Here is a 20,161-nt window from a genome sequence, read left to right as displayed (position 1 = left end):
ACTTGCAACCAATGTAGTTCTGTCACACATGGGACTACCTTCTGGAAGCAGTTAGAGCAAATAATCAATAGTAAATGCAGAAACATTTCATCTTTCTCCTTAAATGAGACAACTGTAATTGTAGGAAATGATTCTCATCTTAAATCTGAAAAAATATTAAATATTAGACTTCATTTTACTTTTTGCAAAATTCTATATTTACACATGCAAAATGAAAGAAGAAATACCCAACTTCAATGCATTTAGTCAGTTGTTAAAAACTAGATACCAAACGGAACAATATATTGCTTTTGTTAACTTACATTCTGTTGAATTCCACACAGACTGGCATTATTATAATAACATAATTGAAAGAAAATTTTTTTAAAGCTATATATATATATATATAATATATATATATATATATATATATATATATATATATATATATATATATATGTGTGTGTGTGTGTGTGAGTGAACAGTGTTCAGATACAAATGCGCATGCGCGAGAGCCTGAGAGAGCGAGACTGTGCGAGAGGCGCGAGTCGAGCCAGGACTGGAAGAGGACGGAATAAAGAGAGAGCAACTTTACTCTTTGTGGGAATGTTTGTCGTGAGAGTGACGACATGGAGAAACCCCACTCAGCCACGCTAGCACCACTTGCCAACATTACACACACACACAGATATATATATATATATATATATATATATATATATATATATATATATATATATATATATATATATATATGTAGCCGGGTTGGCTACGATCTTCGTTGGGCCAGCTTAGCAGACGATGTTTGTGACTCGCCGAAGGTCACTGAGGAAGTTGTAAATCGGTCACAAGTTATCTCCCTTTATAGGGAACCGTATTATGATTTTCATCAATTTGTTAAATTATAAACACTTCCTTGTAGATGAGATTATAGTTTTATGTTATGGGACTTCAGAACAATCATATTTCTCAAATATAATGATATCATTTGACCAGACAGCCTATAACATTTTAAAACTAATATTTATCTGAATGAGTTTTGGCGCGATCTTCGAAATCCACTCAGTTGAAATACACAAAATACCTTCGTTTTCTGTAACTCGGTATAGTTGCCGTGGAATTTAGATTGTGCATTAAAACGTAAATGATTAAGCTTCTTCTCGTGTACTGCTTTCCGTGTACACCTAAGTTATAGGCATGCGATGGTACGAAATGTCTCACGGCATTTCGGCACCACAAAACTATCTCTTCTTCAAGCCATTGGAATTCGTCAGTGCCGATTTGAGCAAAATATGTTTTTACAATACCTAGACATTTTTATAGCGTGTCTTGCAGATGTTTGCATTTCTGTTATCAATCTGATTAGTATCGTGCATGTATAATTGTGTTGTAGTTGGTTTAAACGAAGCATTTCATTGTCGATCACAAGTGCCAAAAGCACCGCCAAGCGGTGCCGACACGGGAGCTGTCCGCTGAGTTTTCTCCTGAATTTTGACATCAAAAATCTTTACTCTAGAAACAGATTTTATAGATGATTTTTATATAGTTGGAAATTTAGGATGTTCAGTTACTTAATTGTTGCAATTATATTACATATCGCGACGTATTAATTGTTGTAATGTACAAAAATGATACATTAACTCGTTAAAAGCTCGTTCATTCAGTGACTTTTTTTGTTTACAGTTTTTAACTACATTATTTTTGTAGAAAATGGTTTAGCTTAAGAAAATGCTCGTCTCTTGTAGTTTTGTGTGATATATAATATGTCTATGTTAGTTCCCCGAGCCCAAAGTCAGAAGCCGCTAAATTTGGTCAAACAAACACAAGCTTGGCTCCTCAAGGCTCGCGGAGGGCCGGTTTCGCGATTCGCTTCGCGGCGCTGGCTTTGCGGTTCGGCGGAACAGAATATAAGGAGTGAGCGAGTGCCAGACTAAGAGAGAACTCTCCTGGCCTGGAAGATTGAGAAAATAAAAGAAGAAAACCAGCGCACTGCCTTCCCGAGTCTACCTTGCCTGGCTGCGGCTCTCTTCTGCAAACACCTTCTACCTGTCTTCACCTTCCCTAACTCCACCTTACCACCCCGTCACACACACACACACACACACACACATATATATATATATATATATATATATATATATATATATATATATATAAAGTCTATCTTTAGATTCCGAAATAAACTGCTGCTCATCTTCCACTTCCTGAGACATCCACACAATTCCAAAACTATGTTCAGATAGAATCTTTTTATCATAATAAGCCCAGTTTTCTTTACCTTATTCCATTCTCATATCATAAGCCTGTTTGTACAAACGTGACTGTGGAAACTTAATAATTTCAACCAATATTTTATGCATTTCACAGAAGGGTTTTTTTTTTATGTACAAAGGATATCTGCCCGTCTCCCCATGTAATACAGTGTGCTGCTGGGGTGCTGAGGCTGCTTTAGACCCTCTTCTATCCTTTTGTTGTCCCAAATAGACCTATTTTTGTTTTATCTTACGCCTCTGCGTACACAGGTCAACAATAGTCAATGATGATGGCTGACCTTCCAAACTGAAGAATCGGTACATTCAGAAAACGTTTTATCGCATATGTGTGTGCACTTTCTCCATTTTTGAGCATGCCTTTAGACGCCAAACTTCAACTGCATACGTAAGTATTGGTTCAATTTGTGTATCAAACATTTTCCAAAATAGATGAGATACTCAATCGAGTTAAGCTTCTTTTTTTTTTCTTTTTTTTTTAACGATTTCAGTATTTCATTTACACCTTTCTTTGCTTTCTCACGCATAGATTCAACTTAATTTTGTTGAAAATACAATTCCCAAATACTTATATGTATTAGTTACTTTTACATCCGCATCTCCATATAACCACTTTTCATGCACTGATAGATGCCCACCCATTTTAAAACCCATAATGTTAGTTTTATCTAAATTAACTGTTAAGCCTATGCGAACTGCTTCTTCTTTCAAGACATTTAATTGGTTTTGTAACCCCATAACAGTATCTGACAAAAGAATTACATCATCTGTGAACAATAGTAAGAATATTTTAATAGCTCCTGGGATTAAATGAATTCCATGTCTTCCTTTTCTTGGCAATTCCACTGCTAATTCATTTATGAAAAAAGAGAATGTGTGGACTCAAATTAAAACATTCTGAATACATACCATTCGCACGCACACATGCAAGTACTGATTTGTACATACCTCTGAGAACCATATACAATTTACCATTTACACCACTTTCATGCAGAAGATGCCACAGAGCATTGCAATTCACGGAACGGAATCGAAGGCCTTCTTAAAGTCTACAAATGCAACATAAAGTTTGGTATTGTTGAGCCAATATTTTTGCAGAACAGAATACAATTTAAAAATATGGTCTGTTGTACTGCAATTACTTCCAAAGCCTGTTTACTGTTCAATTATTTTTTCTTCCCTTTCAGCCCACTTTGTTAATCTATTGTTCAGTATACGAGTGTAAATTTTACTTAAAACACTGGTAAGCGCTACTCCACGATGATTATCAGGATTGTTGACGTCTCCCTTTTTGTGAATAGGAATTGTTATGGATTTTGACCATTCTAATGGAAAAGTTCCATTTTCAAAAAGCTGGTTAAATAACTGTACAAGAAAGTCAACGATGGCTGAATTTCAATGCTTTAACATCTCTCCTACAATTTTAACTGGTCTTGCACTCTTCCCTGATTTCAAATCTCTAATACTAGCAGTAACCTCTTCTTTAGATATGGGATTATTGAATAATGGTTCAAATGCATTATCTTCTTCTATCAAACTGTCCTCTTTTTGTGGTACATCATAGTCGTCATCATTTGAAAACCCTAAAGAAATGGTTATACCACTGTTGCATCATTGTACATAAAGCCTTTCTATTCACAGATCTTATTATTGCCCAAAACGTTTTAGAATCCTTGACTGAATCTCTCAATTTTCTCAACCTATTCTCTTCAAATTCTCTCTCCTTTGTTTTTCAACATATTCTTTTCTGGATGTAGCATATGCTTCTCTTTTTTCTTTCTTATCTGTTTCTGATTTACATCTTTGAAATCCTTTTAATAAACTTTTAACTTCCTGCTTCTTTCGTTTTCATTCAACATCAAACCAGTCATTACACTTTTTGTACAGTCGCAGCCCATGAACGCAGAAGAAGAAGAAGAAGAAGAAGAAGAAGAACAAGAAGAAAAATTTATTTGAAATGTCATTTGATGTCAGAGTTTGGTCTTCACACATATGCATTATCTTATCTCTTGTTGTTGCTTATCCCAAACTGAGTGGTGGTCTTTCCATGTAATATGTCTGCCTTTGACAGACTCAACAACAGGCTGTGGAACAACGAAGGCATCAGGCTCAGCACCAAAATCAAAACCAACAGAGCTGATGTGCTGACCACCTTGTTGTACTGCTGTGAAACATGGACGACATATCGCCATCACATTCAACAACTTGAGCAGTTCTACCAGAGATGCCTAAGAAAGATCCTCGGCATAAAGTGGCAAGACAGAGTCTCCAACCTCCAGGTCCTAGAGAGGAGCGGCCTGCCCAGCATCGAAAGCCTGCTGATCCAGTGCCAGCTACGCTGGACAGGATACGTTGTCCGCATGACAGACAGCAGGATCCTGAAGATGCTATTGTATGGCCAGCTGAAGGAAGGCCACTGCGAACTTGGAAGACTCTGCAAGCACTTCAAGGACACCTTGAAGACAAACCTCAAAGCCTGTGACATAGACATCGCTTCCTGGGAAAATGATGCCCTTGACAGCTCTTGCTGGAGGATGCTGTGCTCTACTGAAACTGAAACTGTTTAATGTCATTAGCACACATGCCATAATAACATGGGGCTCACAATTTCATGGGTATTGTCCAATAAAAACAAACATTAAACATAAACTAAGAAAAGTCTCAGAGACTACTCCACACATGCAGGCAACAGTCTCTCAGCGTATATGCTAATCTCCATCTATGTACATACAAAGTAGGCCGACACCTTATCAAAAGTAGTGTAATCGTTACTGTTCAGTAAGTAAACCATGAAGCACATTAAGAAGAAATAGATAAACTGTATGAACTATAAGCAGAATGTTTTCAAACTGAAATCAAAAGTTTTCTTGCTTTACTAACTTCAGCAATGCATTTTGCCAAGGATCTAATTACTTCGTCATTATCAACTATTAACACATCAACTACGTTTTGCCTTCTGATAACAGGCGCCTTAAACAGGTTACATTTCTGTCAAATGGGTTCGTACACTTCACACATAAAGTGATATTTGTCTTTGGTAGAATTTGTTTTGCATGCTGGGCACGTATTGGTTTCTGCTGTTCCTGATATGAACCATGTTCTGTTTGCATTAAACCCAAGTGTCCTTGTATGAAATCTGGCCAGCATATCTCTGTGCCATTTATGTGTTATGATATACAGATATTTTTCAGGCTGTAAATTACTATTGAAATAAAGAAACCAAGTATACTTTTCATTCTCTTCCATATGACCGTGCCAATTTTGTTGGAATATACATATCAGGCGATCCTTGAATTGTGAAATAAATGCGTTATAATTCCCTACTTCCCAACTTAACCAAACCCGTTTACAGTAAGTAGTTTCTTTATATTAGATACCCAGTTACTTCCTATTTTCGTGCTGCTGCAATAACATTTCATAAGCATGTCTACATAACCTTGTCATAGGTAAATTTAGCAGTTTTAACCAATATTTAATACTTTTTAAATATGTACGGATATACAAAGGATATCTGCCAGTTTCACCATAGACCATTCTGTTAGAGGAGTGTAAAGGAACATTTAAGAAATGCTTAATGGCAAATGTATGGACTTTTTCCATTTGGCTATTATCGTACATCCCCCATATCTCTGCTGCATATGTTAAAATGGGTTCTACCTGGGAATCGAATAACTTCCAATAGACCGATGGTTCGTTTGAATTTAGCTTTTTTAGTGATCTAAGGGTTTCAATGACACCTTTTTTTCCCTTTTCTACACATTTCTTCCCACCCTGCATTTAGACTTAACTTTGTAGTGAATATCATCCCAAGATATTTATAACAGTTCGTCACCTTTACTTCAAAATTTCCATACCACCATTTTTCATATCCAGAGAGATGCCCACCCATTCTAAAAACCATTATATTTGTTTTGTCTAAGTTGACAGTTAACTGTAAACAGTCGGCTTCCTCCTTCAGAATGGTCAGCTGGTTCTGCAGACCAACAACAGTATCAGACATAAGAATGACATCATCTGCAAACAACATTAATAAAACTTCAACAGCGTCCTGAATCATTTGAATACCATGTCTGCCTCTTTTACTAATTTCTACAGCTAACTCATTAATAAAAAACGAAAATAACTGAGGACTCAGTAAACATCCTTGTTTAACGCCACGAAGGCAGTTGAAAACATCAGAGTATGTACCTTTACCATGAACACATGAAAGTACTGAATTATAAACTCCTCGGAGAGCTTTGTACATTTTTCCATTGATACAATTTTTCCTTAATACATTCCACAAGATATTTCTGTTGACATAATCAAATGCCTTTCTAAGTCGACAAAAGCTACATAGAGTTTTGCATTCCGAAGGAGATATTTCTGAACAATTGCGTACAATGTGAAAATATGATCTACTGTGCTATATCCTTTCCTAAAACCTGCCTGTTCTTCTATTATCTTTTCTTCGTTTTCTGCACATTTAGTAAGTCTTTTGTTCAATATATGCGTATAAACTTTGCTTAGAACACTAGTTAGCGCTACTCCCCTATAATTGTCTGGATTGTTCAAGTCTCCCTTTTTGTGAATTGGCACTATTATGGCCTTAGACCATTCCCGAGGAAATACACCAGTGTCAAAAATAACATTGAACAATGATACCAGAAAGTCTATTATTGTTAAATTTGCGTTTTTAAGCATTTCACCCAGTATTTTGTCTGGACCAGTGCTTTTTCCACTTTTCAAATGTTTTATACCATCAATAACTTCCTCTTTGGTAATTGGATTATCAAATAAGGGCTCCTCATTGCCTTCAGCCTCTGGCACTTCAGTTTCAACATCTTTGTGAGTAGTTTCAAAATCGTTAAATACCTTCAAAAAAATGATCGTACCATTGAACCTGACTGATTTCATTATAAATTGTTGCTTTCTTGTTGACAGCTCTTATTCTTGTCCAAAACAGCTTTGGATTATTGACTGATTCCTTAACTCACTCAGTACGGCCAGTCCTCTCTTCTCCTCTACACAGACCCCTCGGATGTCCAGTGGGTGTCTGAATGACCCAACCTTTAGCTTCCGTCGTCAGAATTGTGGTATTCTTTGTCAACATTCACCTCTTCAGTATAAGAACCTTCCACATGCAATATTTTGATGATGGAAATTGGGGTGAAACGCTGTTAACGTCGTCTCTTTCGCCGTTCGTATGGAGAGAGTTAACTTTACTGATCTTGTTTTCATCACATTGTCTCTTTTTGTCTCTTTTCATTTTAACATACTCTTTTCTTTCTTTTAACAAAAGCTTCTTTCTTTGCAACTTTGTGTTCCTGTGATTTGGCTTTCTGAAAACTCTTTAAAAGCCGTCTGACTACATTCTTCTTTTGTTTACATTCCTAATCAAACCATTCATTGAATCTGATTTTCTTGCTGGCTTGTGCTTGTACTGCCATATGACAAGTCTAAAGTTCAACACACACACCACTCCACCCGTGGAAATGCTCCAAAAAAGATTGCAGACACTTTTAACACTAATGAACACAGACACAAACACATGCTCTGCAAACCCAGACCAAGAAACAACCTTTACAAATCCAGCTTTCTGTATTCTGGTGAAAATTTATGGAATAATCTTCCACTCACTCTAAAAAGTATCATGAATACAAACGTGTTTTTAAAAAAAAATCTGAAGAATCACCTAACTGAAAATGATAAACAGTCTTGATCTATTAGTCTGATACTCCTTTTATTAATTGTGAAATGTTTTGTATATGCTTGTGTTGGTAAGGGCTTTGTATGATATGAGGGAATAATTATGTGCATGTGTACGATTCTTGGTCTGAAAGAACAAAACGGAAATCATATCCAGCTGAATTCAAGTTCAACTCTGTATAATGATATTCTTGTTTCTTTATATCATAACGCCGTTCTGATATCTGTGAGATAAATGTTGATATGACTGTTAACAGTTACGTTCATACAGCCACCAATGCGATGAACTGGTGATATATAGATTTTTAAGTCCCAAAAATGAATTGTCATACATTCCCTGTGACTGGTGCGACAACCGAGTGGTTAGAGCACGGGTCTTCTAATACTTGGGGACTGGGTCCGAATCCCAGCTGTGTCTAGTGTGGTAAATTGTGGATATTTTGTGTGTGTGTTTTTTTTTCTTCATATCTAGCAAGTCAGCATAATTATCTGCAGATACGTTAGGAACACCGGGATTTACTACACATTTTACGCCCAATATAGAGTTTTTTCCTTTCTCCCTAACTACTTCCACCACACACTTCCACCATCACCACTGTCACCTCCACTGCCATCACCCTACCTGATCTTACTGTTTAGTGTGTACACACCATAAATATCTTTCACGTCAGCTTCGAATGTTTTCCTGAAAACGACAGATTTGCAACAACACAAAAATCGCGCCTGATTCGTGTTGTTTATTAATGCTGCGTTTGAAACAATCTGTTCTTGTACTGAATGGCACGCCATCGTTAGTCTCAAGAGGCGTGGTTCCGCCAACATTTTCTGTTTCTATTTTGAAGATACTTCTTTTATAATATCAATTGCAAACAGCAAATTACTCAAAACACCAGTTAAACGACAAAAGTGTTTTTTGTGAAGGAAAAAGTGAAGCTGAGAACTAATCGGCAATAAACTAAAAATTGTAATCTAAAAAAAAAGAAGGAAAAAGCATGTAAACCATAATTCAATCTTCCGTATACACGATCAAGGAGAATGACATGAATTCCCACCGATACACACTGATCTGAGTTGGTCTGATTTGAAAAAAGCCGGTCTCTCTTCCATGGATTGTGCCTATGGATGGTTGTGTACGTCCAGACAGGGCTTTATTCCCAGCTGAGGACCCACTCCGGCAGAAGACGAAGATCAAATCTGCTCCGTCTGCTCTTTCGTCATGCCGACGAGAAACTCCAAGGAAAAAAATGAGTTCAGTCTAGAACAGTTTACTGTTACACTGACCCTCACCCCGGAAGTACCGAGTTTATGTAACATTTGTAACGTCAGCTCATGTTGCTGTAGTGCCCAAAACCGATCTGAAGAAACGGTCTCAACTCTGGGCTGAAAACCCGTCCGTTCTTAAAACCTGACGAACCGTCTCTATAACAGCATCTTTTCGTACACCTCATCTCAGCTTACGATGGAAAAGAATCCGATTCTTCTTCAGAGGAGGCACCAATGGGCTTGGGGCGTAACCGGCCTCTCTCCTCCAGCTTGTACAACACGTGAGGCTGACTAACGGCACTGCAGGACACGACGGACATTGCGTGAGCTGCACTCTCCGGGAAGTGCACCACGATCGTTGGCCAGGAATGGCTTGGAAAAGCGGCAGAAGGCTTGCCAGCCTCCTGTTCCATCAACCACGACTTCACGGCACTGGAGGCAGAAGCAGAAGCAAGAGTCATTGTCGTCTTACTGGAGACTGACTGCTCAGACAAGCGGGACCACTTTCGCCGTGTGGTCAAGCAGACGACAACAGCTAACGTGCAGATGATCATCACTCCCACAACAACGGGAACGACGATGAAGATCAACGTCTCGGCAGAATCTTGGTCCAGGTTCTTGTACTGGTGCGTCACCATATCCCATCCAGAGGCTGATCTTACGAAAGAAGGTTTTTTCAATCCTGCACAGAAAAGAAACCGAGCTGTCAGTGTGCACAGTGTTTCGGTGTATGTTACTGGAGGAGATCAAGTTCATTTCCGTCAATACAATACAAGACACAATGCAATACAAAATACAATACAATATCATTTTATTATCCCACCTCAGAGGACAGTTCTGTGTCTGCTCACTCAAAGAAATCATAAAAACACAGAACGCATGAAAAACGAGCATAAACACACACATAACAAAATCAGTGATCAAACCGAATGGGAAAGACAGAAAGATATAGGGACTGCCTGTTCGTTGATTTTGTTTCTTTATCTTTTAAATACACAAGCAAACCGGTAAGTGGGCGCGCACACATACACACACAGAGAAAGAAAGAAAGAAAGAGCGACAGACCGACACACAAACAGAGAGGGGGTGGGAGGGTCAGTGGGGGGAGGGAAGCTGACTCTATGTGCAATGAAATGCACGGACCAGACGTACGAGATTTCACAAAATTTCAGGTAGCACACTGGCACACACGCGCCCACAAAAGCGTGCCGGCGCGACCCCCCACCCCTCCTCTGTCCCTCCTTACGCTTGGGCATGCGTGCACGCGCGCGCGCGCGCGCGCGCACACACACACACACCTGTCCCCAACGCTAACACGCACGCACATACACACACCTGTCCCCCGGCGCATTAGAGGTGTAGACCAAAGGCACACACACACACACACACACACACACACACACACACACACACCTGTCCTCGACACGTCAGAGGTGTACACCAGAGACCGACACTGCCACTCACACACACATACACACACACACACACACACACCTGTCCCCAACGCTAACACGCACGCACATACACACACCTGTCCCCCGGCGCATTAGAGGTGTAGACCAAAGGCACACACACACACAGACACACACACACCCCTGTCCCCGACACGTCAGAGGATGATGAAAGCCAAAATACTATTGATAATGGGATGAAAAACGGTTTCAAGAAGGTGGATTGTAATAACACTTGTTTAGACAATGATATATCTGACACAGAAGTAATAAAACGTGCCAAAAATTGAAGAACAACAAATCACCGGGCATGGACGGCATCAGAAATGAGATAAGTAAAGCTGTCTTACCAGACTTACTTCCCACAATTAAAACAGTGCTTAATTACGCTCCAAGAACTGGATGTTATCCGGATTTGTGGAAAAATGGGATATCTATCCCAATTCATAAAGAGGGCGATAAATCAAACCCAAATAACTACAGGGGAATAACTATCAATTGTTCTTTAAGCAATCTACTTTGTCTAATCCTCAACAGCAGATTAAATGATTATTTAGAATCAAACAATTTACTTGCAAAAGAACAAGCTGGATTTAGAAAAGGTTTTAGAACTACAGACCATATTTTTATGTTGAAAAAAAAAAATGATTACACCCTAAGAAATAGAAAGAACGGATTATACGCATGTTTCGTAGACTTCAAAAAAGCTTTTGATAGCATTTCACATACAGGTATGTTAACAAAACTTTAAAAAAAGGTACACGAGGTAGGTGCTTCAATTTGATTTAAAAAAGTATGTATACAGACACAAAAGTCTGCACCCATAATGAAAATGGACTCTCCCCTTCAATCTATGTTCGAAGAGGAATACTACAGGGAAATACACTGAGCCCCACATCATTTAATATATTTATAAATGATACTGTTGATTGGCTCCCTGATACCGATTCGCCAACAGTTAGTCATTCACTGTAAAGACATCATCAGGTGTACATGAAAGCCTTCCAACAGCATCACCTCAGCAGACATTACACAATTTACATGACGACCACCTGACGGTGCCAACTGGGGAGACAACGCCTGATCCACATGACTACCACCTGTCGTCATCATCAGAACAGTCACCACTTAGTCCACATGAATACATAACATCACCATCTAAGCAGTCATCACCTAGTCTACATGACGACCACCAGACGTCGCCATCTGGGGAGACAACACCTGGGCTGTTGATGACTACCAGAGGTCGTCATCAGCGAAGACAACGCCTGGTCTACATGAAGACCTTCTTACGTCGTCATATGCGGAGATAAAACTACATCTTGTTAACTACCTGACATTGCATAAAAAAACAACTACATCTTGTTAACTACCTGACATTGCATCAAATCAGTCATCACATTGTCTACACGAAGAACACCTGATTACCTTGTGTTTTGATAAAATAAGGCCCTTCATCTATCATTATCTTTATTTTAAATTCGGATATTTCATTACCTAATGATATTTGTTCTACGATTTATTCTAGATGATAAATGACTCAGAAGTTGCAAATAACACGTGGGAATCTATCAGTCTTGCAATGGAACTCCCGCTCTTTGAGTACAAATATTGATAATCTGCGTACTTACCTTTTTGAAAACTCTCATCATATTCTCCTTCTTCAGTCCTTAAATGTTACTAAAAACAAATTACCGAATCTGAAAGGTTATTATTATCCTCCGGATTATCATACAAGCGAGGATTCTGACAAGATTAGTACAGCTATTTACGAACAGTGTGGTTTGAATTACGCAAGTGTTCATCCATCTCCTATTTCAAACTATACTGAAAAGATGTCAGCTACGTTTGTAAAATTGCATGTCTCTAATAATCAAATCATACATTTTGCGTCAGTCTACTATCCCAAAAGGTCCAAGTAAGCAAACTACAAGTTGGTTGCGAGCATTAAATTGCTCAAAAGAATTATGGATCGTCGGAGGAGAATTTTTTTATTTAAATTTTTTTGTTAATGAACAGAATACATGATCATAATAAGGGCATTATACATTAAATTACACATATGTTACGAAACGTAAAAATAGTAATATATCAAAATAAAGAGGCAGGTCTTTCACATTTCGCCTTTCAAAACAATGCACCAAATACAAAATCAGCAAAGTGCATTCGATAAGAGCACACATTTTATCGGGGGAAAAAAATCTTCAACCCTTTACTGGCACACTTTACATGTCAGTCACTGTTATTTGTCAGAGTGGAGGTGGTGCATGGGAAGAGAATAAGTTCTTCTGTATTATTCAGAGCATAAAAACCCCCAAGTTATACATATAATATTCCACATATTTGATGCAAGAGAGAAAAGTTTGGATACAGAACTTTGTAACAATGTGAATAAACCAGCTGGAGAGAAAAAAAAAAGAGAGAGAGAGAGAGAGAGAGAGAGAGAGAAGGGGCGGGGTGTGGTGTTAACTGTCAAATCAACTGTCGCTTTAATATGTCTTGCAATCTCTGAAGAGATAACTATGCCTTCAAAAAACCATATGACAGTCATATAAATGAGAGCATTATCGTCGGAGGAGATTTTAATTCTCATGCGCCCTCCTGGGATAGTGATTGTCAAATAGTATCTCATCCTGACTTTGTTGAAAATATTGTTGATTCATCGTTGCATTTACTTAACGATGGGAGGATTACACGTATCCCAGATGTGGCTCATCATAGAGCATCGGCACTTGACCTAACCTTCATATCACCATCTCTAGCTTTAACAGTACAGTGGGATACTGGGAATGATCCACTGGGCAGTGATCACGTGCCAATCACACTGTCTTTTAAGGATTGTACCATATCTAAATACAGCAGAGAAGATGAAATCCCAAAATTCAATTACAAATACGCAAACTGGGAAACATTTCAAAAGTATCTTACGAACGTTTCTGAAAGTGAAATTTTTTGTGAAGATTTAAATGTTTTTAATATCAATTATTGGAGCTGCTGAAATAGCTATTCCCCAAAAAAGGTTCAAAGAGGAGTTACACTTTTTCTGGAAATGTTTGGTGGAATAATACATGTGCGAAGACTGTAAATACAAAGAAACTAGCACACCTAACATGGTTAAGACTCAGAAAAGTACCTGACAAAGATGTAAAAGAAGCCGCTCATAAAGAAATGTGTTTCACAAAAATCAAGGCGAACAGAGTCATAGCCCAAGAAAAAAGATAACACTGGTCACAGTTCTGTTTGAATGAAGTATCTGACCATAAGGATATGAATAAAGTGTGGGCCAAAATGAAATAAATGAAATCAGGCATTGTTCTGCAAGAATATCTTATTAAAACGAAAGATAAAGAGTTTCTGTCCCCTCAAGAGAAGGCTGAAGAATTTGTTTGTATGTATTCTAAAACAGGTAGTGTGGATAGTTTGTCAAATAAACAAAAGACATTAAGAGAGGAAGAAGAAATCAGTGACAAATATAGAGATCCTACCCCACAAAATGATAATACAATCAACTCGGGAATAATTTTACAGGAGGTAAAAAACGCTATTCATTTGTTGAGTTGCAAAAATGTGTCAGTTAGTAAGGATGTAGTATCTTACACGCTGTCAGGTCAGGTCATTAGATCTGCTACCGGTAACCTGTAATCCAGTACAACCTGTTCAGGGTCGGGGTGCCGGCGACTAAACCGGCACTCCCACCGCTCCCTTGCGGGACTGGTGAGGCAGGTGGCTAGACACCCATATGGAATTAAAAACGAGATCCATAAAGGGCGTCGGCTCAGGAGAGCCACCGACGGCCATCTAGCTCCACTGTGCTGTGTGCATGCCACACGCAGTTGGCCCCCGGGGTGTGTCTACCCATGCATGTGAAGTCTGGATCCGGCAGAATCTGCGGAAGAAACCTATCGGTTCAACGGAGAGGTAGGCGGTTACAGCAACGCACTGTGGAGTGCAGAGAGCAAGATGAGACACCAAAAGGATATCTTGGTCATCCACTGCATCCGTGCTCATCCTCCAGTCGTCTCGACTTAGTCTTGCCACTGGAAATTGGTGAACCCGGACGAGAGAGTGAGGTCGACGTTGCGCAACTCCTCTTCACTTTAAACAAACTCATCGCGCAAGTCATCAGTCATCCTTAATGACCTTTCATCCTTCATCCTTTCATCACCCCCAAGTCCTGTGGCGACAGGCGAGCGACGAAACGACAGGTGTGGGTACACTGGCAGTCGCAGCCACAGACCTGCACGCAGGCGGCTCAGGCCATAGGGTCGTTCTTCATCGACAGGAGCAGCGATGGAGCTCGGCAGCCGTCTGAGCGTCTGAGCAGCCCTCTTTAGGAATGCACTGCTCACCTCCCTGGCCTGAGGAAGGGGCTAGAAAAGGTGCCCTAAAAATTGCCTGCTCCATATCACCCTGGCCAGCATACCACGGCTGGCGGGGACCCTACATCAGCGGTCGAAACAAAGAGAAAGAAAAGAAAAAAAACAAGGATCGTTCCTCTCACCATTGGTGCTTGGAACATAAGGACTCTCCTGGACAGAGATAACGCGGACAGACCCCAAAGGAGAACGGCACTAGTTGCATTCGAACTCGCCAGATACAACATCGACATCGCAGCCTTTAGTGAGACTCGGCTTGCAGGCGAAGGCGAGCTCAATGAACGGGGATCTGGTTACACCTTCTTCTGGAGTGGACGAGGAAGCGAAGAGCGACGTGAGGCTGGCGTTGGTTTTGCAGTAAAAACAACACTTGTCAGCAAGCTAGCTGGAATCCCAAAGGGAGTCAACGATAGGCTTATGAACATGAAACTCCCACTGGCATCTGGCCAGAAGCACCTCACCATTGTCAGTACCTACGCTCCAACCATGACCAACCCGGATGAAGTGAAGGCGAAGTTCTACGAGGACCTTCACTCTGCCATTGCTGCTATCCCGAAAGCTCATCATTATTGGGGACTTCAATGCTAGAGTTGGCTCTGACTACATCTCCTGGGATGGAGTGTTTGGAAAGCACGGCGTGGGCCACTGCAACCCAAATGGATTGCTTTTGCTTCAGACCTGTGCGGAGCACGAACTGCTGATAACCAACAGTTTTCTGCCTCCCTACCCGTAACAGGACGTCATGGATGCACCCTCGCTCAAAGCATTGGCATCTCATCGATTACGTCATCGTCAGGAAAAGGGATAGGCAAGATGTACGTGTGACAAAGACCATGTGCGGCGCCGAGTGTTGGACAGACCATCGCCTTGTTGTCTCGAAGCTGAATATTCGAATCCAACCCAAGAGACGCCCCCAAGGCCAGAAGGCTCCAAAACGGCTCAACATCGCTAAGCTGAAAAACATCACTATCAAACAGACCTTTGTGGAGCTGCTGGAAGATCGTCTGGAATCCGCCTCTCTGTACAACCAGAATGTGGAGTCTGACTGGAGTACCCTGCGCGAGCTGATCTATAGTACAGCTTCAGAGACCCTGGGACCCATGACCAGAAAGCACAGACTGGTTTGATGAAAACTGATGAAATCAAGCAGCTTCTGGATGAGAAACGCCGTCTGCATCAAGCCTACCTGAGCAACCCAAAGTCCACATCGAAAAAGGATGCGTACAATGCCATCCGCAGGACTGTTCAGCAAAAGTTACGTCAGATGCAGGATAAGTGGCTGAGTGACAAAGCTGATGAGATCCAGGGATATACTGACAGGCACGAAGAGGTTCTATGATGCCTTAAAAGAAATCTACGGCCCCACATCCTCAGGATCATCCCCCCTCCTCAGTGCAGATGGGAATATCTTGATCACCGAGAAGGAGAAAATTCTCGAACGCTGGGCTGAGCACCTCAACAGTGTCCTAAATCGCCCTTCCTCCATAAATGATGAAGCCATAGACCGTCTCCCACAGGTTCCCATCAACGAAGCACTGGACGATCCGCCAACACTTCTTGAGACCCAGAAAGCAATCCGTCTGCTATCCAGTGGCAAAGCACCTGGCTCAGACTCCATACCAGCAGAGATCTACAAGGATGGAGGCACTGTGCTGACTGAGAAGCTCCATCAGCTGTACTGACTCATGTGGAAAGAAGAGACGATCCCCCAGGATTTCAAAGATGCATCTATCATTCACTTGTACAAGCGAAAGGGGAACCGGCAAGCCTGTGATAACCATCGGGGCATTTCCTTGCTCTCCATCGCAGGCAAGATACTTGCCAGGATCCTACTAAACCACCTCACAGCACACCTTGACCAAGGTCATTTGCCTGAGAGCCAATGTGGATTCCGGAAAGAGCGCGGAACCACCGACATGGTGTTTGCTGCAAGGCAGCTGCAAGAGAAATGTCAGGAGCAAAATGCTGATCTGTTCTCCACCTATGTCGACCTCACTAAGGCCTTCGACACCGTGAATAGAGAGGGACTGTGGAAGATCATGGCCAAGTACGGATGCCCTCGGAAATTTATTTCCTTGGTTAGCCAATTCCATGAAAGCATGCAGACTCGAGTCCAGGACAATGGCGAAACATCTGCTCCTTTTCCTGTCACAAATGGTGTCAAGCAAGGCTGCGTCCTGGCTCCTACGCTGTTCAGCCTCATGTTCTCTGCAATGCTTACTGATGCCTTCAGAGATGGTGATGTTGGAATCGGCCTAAAGTACTGAACAGATGGCAAGCTGTTTAACCTCAGAAGGCTTCATGACAGACATCATCAGAGACTTTTTGTTTGCTGATGATTGTGCCCTCAATGCTGGATCTGAAGCTGACATGCAACTCAGCGTTGACAAGTTTGCCACTGCAAGCAGGAACTTCGGCCTTACCATCAGCACAAGGAAAACTGAAGATCTCCATCAGCCAGCCCCAGGGAAACCCCACGTTGAGCCCAACATCACAGTCAATGGTCAGAGACTCAGTGCGGTGGAGCGGTTCACATACCTTGGCAGCACACTGTCACGAAATGCGACCATCGACGATGAAGTGAACGTCAGGATTGCAAGAGCAAGCGCAACCTTTGGCAGACTCTATGCAAATGTCTGGAACAGAAGAGGCATTGGTCTTGAGACCAAGCTAAAGGTCTACAGAGCAGTAGTTCTCCCCACTCTACTGTACGCCTGCGAAACTTGGACAGTGTACCAACGACAGGCCCAGAAGCTGAACCACTTCCACACAACATGCCTCAGGAAGCTACTGAACATCAAGTGGCAAGACAGGACCCCAGACACGGAGGTGCTTGCAAAAGCCACCCTTTCCAGCATCTTCACCATCCTGATGCAGTCCCAGTTTCGCTGGGCTGGACACGTGGCGCGCAAGCCAGACCATTGGCTGCCCAAAAGGCTCTTCTATGGCGAGCTGCAACAAGGGAAGAGATCACACGGAGGTCAGAAGAAGCGCTTTAGAGATACTCTGAAAGTCTCTCTGAAAGCGTTTGATATCAACCCTGACTCCTGGGAGGAATCTGCAGTGGACCGTGACAAATGGCGCGCTGCTGTGCACAAAGGCGCCAAGTTGTGTGAGGCCAACAGGACTGCTGCAGCTGTTCAGAAGAGGCAGGCCAGAAAGTCACGGGCAAACAAGCTCCCTGACAATGATATGCCTGTCTTTGTCTGCCCCAACTGTCAGCGAACATTTCGTGCGCAGATTGGACTATTCAGCCATCTGCGCATTCACAGATAGATTCATGAGCATCCTCCCACCCCACCACCACCCTCCCCCCATCCCCCAGCTGGATGACAACGATGGTCATCATCGATCTCGATGGACACACACCACCACAGTATCTTACACCATGTTAAACCATTTGCCGGGAAACTGGATAATTATATTACATACATTATTTCAAAAAGTGCTGGGAATGTGGACAAATCCCTGATGTATGGAAAACTTCCATTGTAACTCCTGTATTAAAACAGAGTAAACATTGAACAGAAGCTTCGAGCTATAGACCTATTTCGGTTACCTCCCACGTTGGGAAAGTCATGAAGAAAACTGTAAATATTAGAATGGTATATTACTGTGACAAAAATAACATAATTCCGTCAGCTCAAACTGGATTCCGGAAAGGAAGATCTACAACTGATCATCTGACCTCTCTCACTACCCAAATTTAAAAAAAAAAGAAAAGTTTTCTAAACAAAAAAGTATCCTTGCGTCCTTCTTCGATCTTACTAAAGCTTATGACTGTGTATGGCATAGCAGACTGTTATTTAAGCTGAAACAAAATGGTCTGTCGGGTCATGTTTATGACCATGTTAAATCCTTTTTAAGTGGGAGATATATAGTGGCAAGAGTGGGAGTAACTTTATCAACCTCTATGCCCATAAACATGGGAATCCCGCAGGGTTCCATTATTTCTCCATTATTATTCAATATTATGCTTTATGATTTACACACATGTTTTTCATCATCTACCAAGCCGGCTCAATATGCTGATGATATTGCTATATGGATTTAGACATCCTTGAGGAAAAGGACAAGCCTACATTACATCAATTATGTACAGAAACATTTTCAGGGTGAACTCGATAGACTGAGTAGCTATATGCACTCTGACGGTTTTGAGTTTTCTGTAGAAAAAACACAGTTGATCCTCTTTAATAATGGTTATAATCCCAGCAAACTACCACGATTTTTTGGGAGGACATGAAATATTTTTCAAGTCGGAAATAAAATTTCTTGGGATCCTATTTACTTCAAAACTAAACTGGAAGAAACACATTGATTCAATAGTGACTAAAGCAGTAAAAAGTTTAAATTTCTTAAAAATTGTAAGCCACTCTCCTTGGGGACAAGACTCCAAAATTCTTTTACATTAAGCGACATCTCTCGTAAGATCAAGATTGACCTATGGTCAAGAAATCTTCTTTTCTGCTCCGCCGACGTTTCTAAAGAAGCTGCGAATAATTGACAGTAAAGCTGTGAAACTGGCTTTATGGGTACCTGTGCATACTAAAACATCAGAAGCCTATAAGCCTGCGGGTATTCTACCACTAGATGAAATCAGAAAATTAAGTTCTGCTAAATACATTGTGAGATGTACAGCAGTGGATGATTTTGAGGAATTAAATATGAGGTCTGATATTGATTTCCCCAAAAATGCACAAATTAATTAAAATCTACAAACCATTCGCACATATGTGTCAGATATTTTAAATTGTTCAGACATTGATTTACATGATATGGCACCTCGTGTTCTGGTGCCACCTGTCTCTCCCTGGGAGTTCACAAAAGCAAACGTCAACATATGTGCTTCTAACACAACAAAAGGAGAATCTCCACATATAATAGCAGCATCTGTCAGAATTGAATTAGAAGAAAATTATGATTATCATTTAAAAGTTTACACTGACTAACCTGGATAATAGCAGTGCAGAATCTGCTTTTGTCATTCCTGGCCTAAAAACAGAAAAATCATATCATTTAGGTAAGGGACATTCAATTTTTACAGCTGAATTGGTGGCCATCCTTATGGCTTTAAATCAATCTTGTTGATATACCAATGATAGTAAGTAATATCCTATTTTGTGTTGATTCT

The 20,161-nt window shown here is 40.8% G+C and overlaps 1 protein-coding gene across 1 annotated transcript in view; it reads right to left on the bottom strand.

The window, feature by feature from the left end:
- Positions 1-2,287: 2,287 nt before the first annotated feature.
- LOC143283798 (uncharacterized) overlaps positions 2,288-20,161 on the bottom strand; it is a 64,172-nt gene continuing 46,298 nt past the window's right edge. Inside the window, exon 7 of the mRNA XM_076590169.1 lies at positions 2,288-9,882. Within this exon, the coding sequence (XP_076446284.1) occupies positions 9,392-9,882 (491 nt within the window). The 3' untranslated portion in view covers positions 2,288-9,391. The remainder of the gene's footprint in view (positions 9,883-20,161) is intronic.

Source organism: Babylonia areolata, chromosome 7 (genome assembly GCF_041734735.1).
Source record: "Babylonia areolata isolate BAREFJ2019XMU chromosome 7, ASM4173473v1, whole genome shotgun sequence".
Taxonomy (NCBI): Eukaryota; Metazoa; Mollusca; class Gastropoda; order Neogastropoda; family Buccinidae; genus Babylonia; species Babylonia areolata.
Note: the sequence above shows the minus strand (reverse complement) of the source record. Positions and strands in the feature narration are given on the sequence as shown.